The 2,304-nt window shown below is 52.8% G+C and overlaps 1 protein-coding gene across 1 annotated transcript; it reads right to left on the bottom strand.

Moving 5' to 3' along the window:
* Positions 1-1,347, bottom strand: LOC123177266 (probable amidase At4g34880; the record flags this gene model as incomplete). Its single annotated transcript, XM_044591112.1, is given in 3 exon segments — positions 1-13; positions 102-341; positions 561-1,347. Coding segments are annotated over 3 exon segments (969 nt in total), but the record flags the coding sequence as incomplete, so codon positions are not given.
* Between the last annotated feature and the right edge of the window lie 957 nt (positions 1,348-2,304).

Below are 2,304 nucleotides of genomic sequence, written 5' to 3'. Positions count from 1 at the left end.
GGCTCCGTGTTTCCTACAACAAAATTAATAACCGATCCAATGTTTCATGTACGTATAATTTACACACTGCTAGTCAGGGAGATTTGAAGTATGATAATAACCTCATTCTGCCAAGCTGCTGTTCGTACACCCTCATCTGCTTCTCTCCAAGTCCTTGTTGAAATAATACATTGGGGACGCCAATCCTCTTCCCTCTCAGCCCATCCTTCTTCAGGAACTGCAGATATCCGCCGTAAGGTATGTACTTGGATGCTGCTCGAGTGGCCGCGGCATCGAGCTTGTCGTAGCCGACGATGGCATCCAGCACATGGACTGCATCCGACACTGTCCGACACATCGGTCTGCAACATTGCAAACAGCATGCTGAACTTTTCAAATTTCCAACTATTTTTTCAAAATCTAAAAATGCCCGGTCAGATTCTAATTAAATCTAAACAAAATTGAAGTTAGGTAAACTTCATTGAAATTTTATACTAAGTGAGTAAAGTCAAAGATTTTTACATGCTGCATAAATTTCAAAGCTCGGTGATGGGGACAAAACTAAGAAATATGAGAAGTACCCAACGCTGTCCTGTCTAGTGGTGATGGGGACGACGCCGGCGCGGCTAGTGAGCCCGAGGGTGGGCTTGATGCCGACCACGGAGTTGAACGACGACGGGCAGAGTATGGAGCCGTCGGTCTCGGTGCCGAGCGTCACGGCCGCCATGTTCGCCGCCGCGGCCACACCTGACCCAGAGCTCGACCCGCACGGGTCGGACGACAATACATATGGGTTGCGCGTCTGCCCGCCGCGCGCACTCCACCCATTGCGGACGTTGCGGAAGTTGGCCCACTCGGAGAGGCTGGCCTTGCCGAGCACCACAGCGCCAGCGCGCCGCAGCCTGGCCGCCACGCCGGCGTCGCGCTTCACCACGGAGCCGAGGAGCGCCAGCGAGCCGGCCGTGGTGTTGAGAGCGTCGCGGGTGGCGATGTTGTCCTTGAGCAGGACGGGCACCCCATGCAACGGGCCGGTGGCTGTGCCGCGACGGCGCTCGGCGTCGGCACGCTTGGCCTGCCGGAGCGCGTCCGGGTTGACCTCGATGACGGCGTGCAGCAGCGGCTTGAGGCGGCGGATCTGGTCGAGGTAGAACCGGACGAGGGCGGCCGAGGTGAGGCTGCCGTTGCGGAAGCCGAGCTGGATGGCGTCCACGGTGTCCTCATGGAACTCGAAGCTGTGCGCGACCCCGGCAGTGGCGAGCAGCGCTAGGATGGTGGCGAGCAGCCGCAGCCAAGCCATGATTGCTTAGCTGAGCCCTGGACTGGACGGTGCCGGTGTGGTTGGTGGCCTGGCTATGGCTAGTGCTCCTTGCTTTTATATAAATTAGTAAAGTATGACCAGCTGCGCGTGCTCCACTCAGTTTTTGTTTGTTTGGCAGTTTCCATATGCTGCATCATCGTTTGAAAAGATGCTTCATGAGCGGCCGGAATCCTATGAAAATTGGGGCCGCCACCTGCGCGTGCTCCACGACTCTGTTGGATCCACTCACTTCTTTTTGTCTTTTTAGCACTTCTCATATGTTGCATCATCGTTTGAAAAGATTCTCCATAATATAAGCGCTGGAATCCTATGAAAATTGAGGCTGGCAGTATCACTTGTTTGGGCTTTTGGCGTGCACATATCTCGCTTATAAAAAACAACCGCCAGAAGGCACCACCGGTTGATGTGGCCAAGATACATGTTGATGCAGGGCTGTTGCGACCGGCCGGAGGAGGTGCTGCAGCCGCCGTGTGCAGGGATGACCACGGCGCCTTCCTTGAGAGCTCTGCACTGGTTGTACAAGGCGTCCTAGATCCAGCTACACTTGAGGCGATCGCGTGTAGGGAAGATTGCATTCTCCTTGGCAGAAGACCTGAACATTCAGCGGATGCTGATTGCATCTGACTCCAAGCAAGTGGCGGGTGATATAAACACAGGTAACCGAGGAAGATACGGTACGGTGATTAAGGAAATTCGGCAGAGAGCTTCTCATTTTATATGTAGTTTTACCTATGAGAGTCATGACTCGAACGTTGAGGCACATAGTCTGGCGAAAATTGCTCATTCCTTAGCCCATAACGACATGTGTGGCTAGGCCATTCTCATGATCCAAGATGTATCTCACAAACTGTGGCTTTTGATCGTAAATAAATCTCGGATTACCCCCAAAAAAACATATATCGCTTGTAGCGAGAGTGCCTAACTAAAAGGTACGCCTTGTACCTAAATAAAAGGTACCTTTTTCTATTTTTTCCGGCTTTTTGGTTTAAGCATGGGTTCTCATAGGT

Source organism: Triticum aestivum, unplaced genomic scaffold (assembly GCF_018294505.1).
Source record: "Triticum aestivum cultivar Chinese Spring unplaced genomic scaffold, IWGSC CS RefSeq v2.1 scaffold135470, whole genome shotgun sequence".
Classification (NCBI taxonomy): Eukaryota; Viridiplantae; Streptophyta; class Magnoliopsida; order Poales; family Poaceae; genus Triticum; species Triticum aestivum.
The sequence above is the reverse complement of the archived record's forward strand: the minus strand, read 5'-3'. Positions and strand labels throughout refer to the sequence as shown.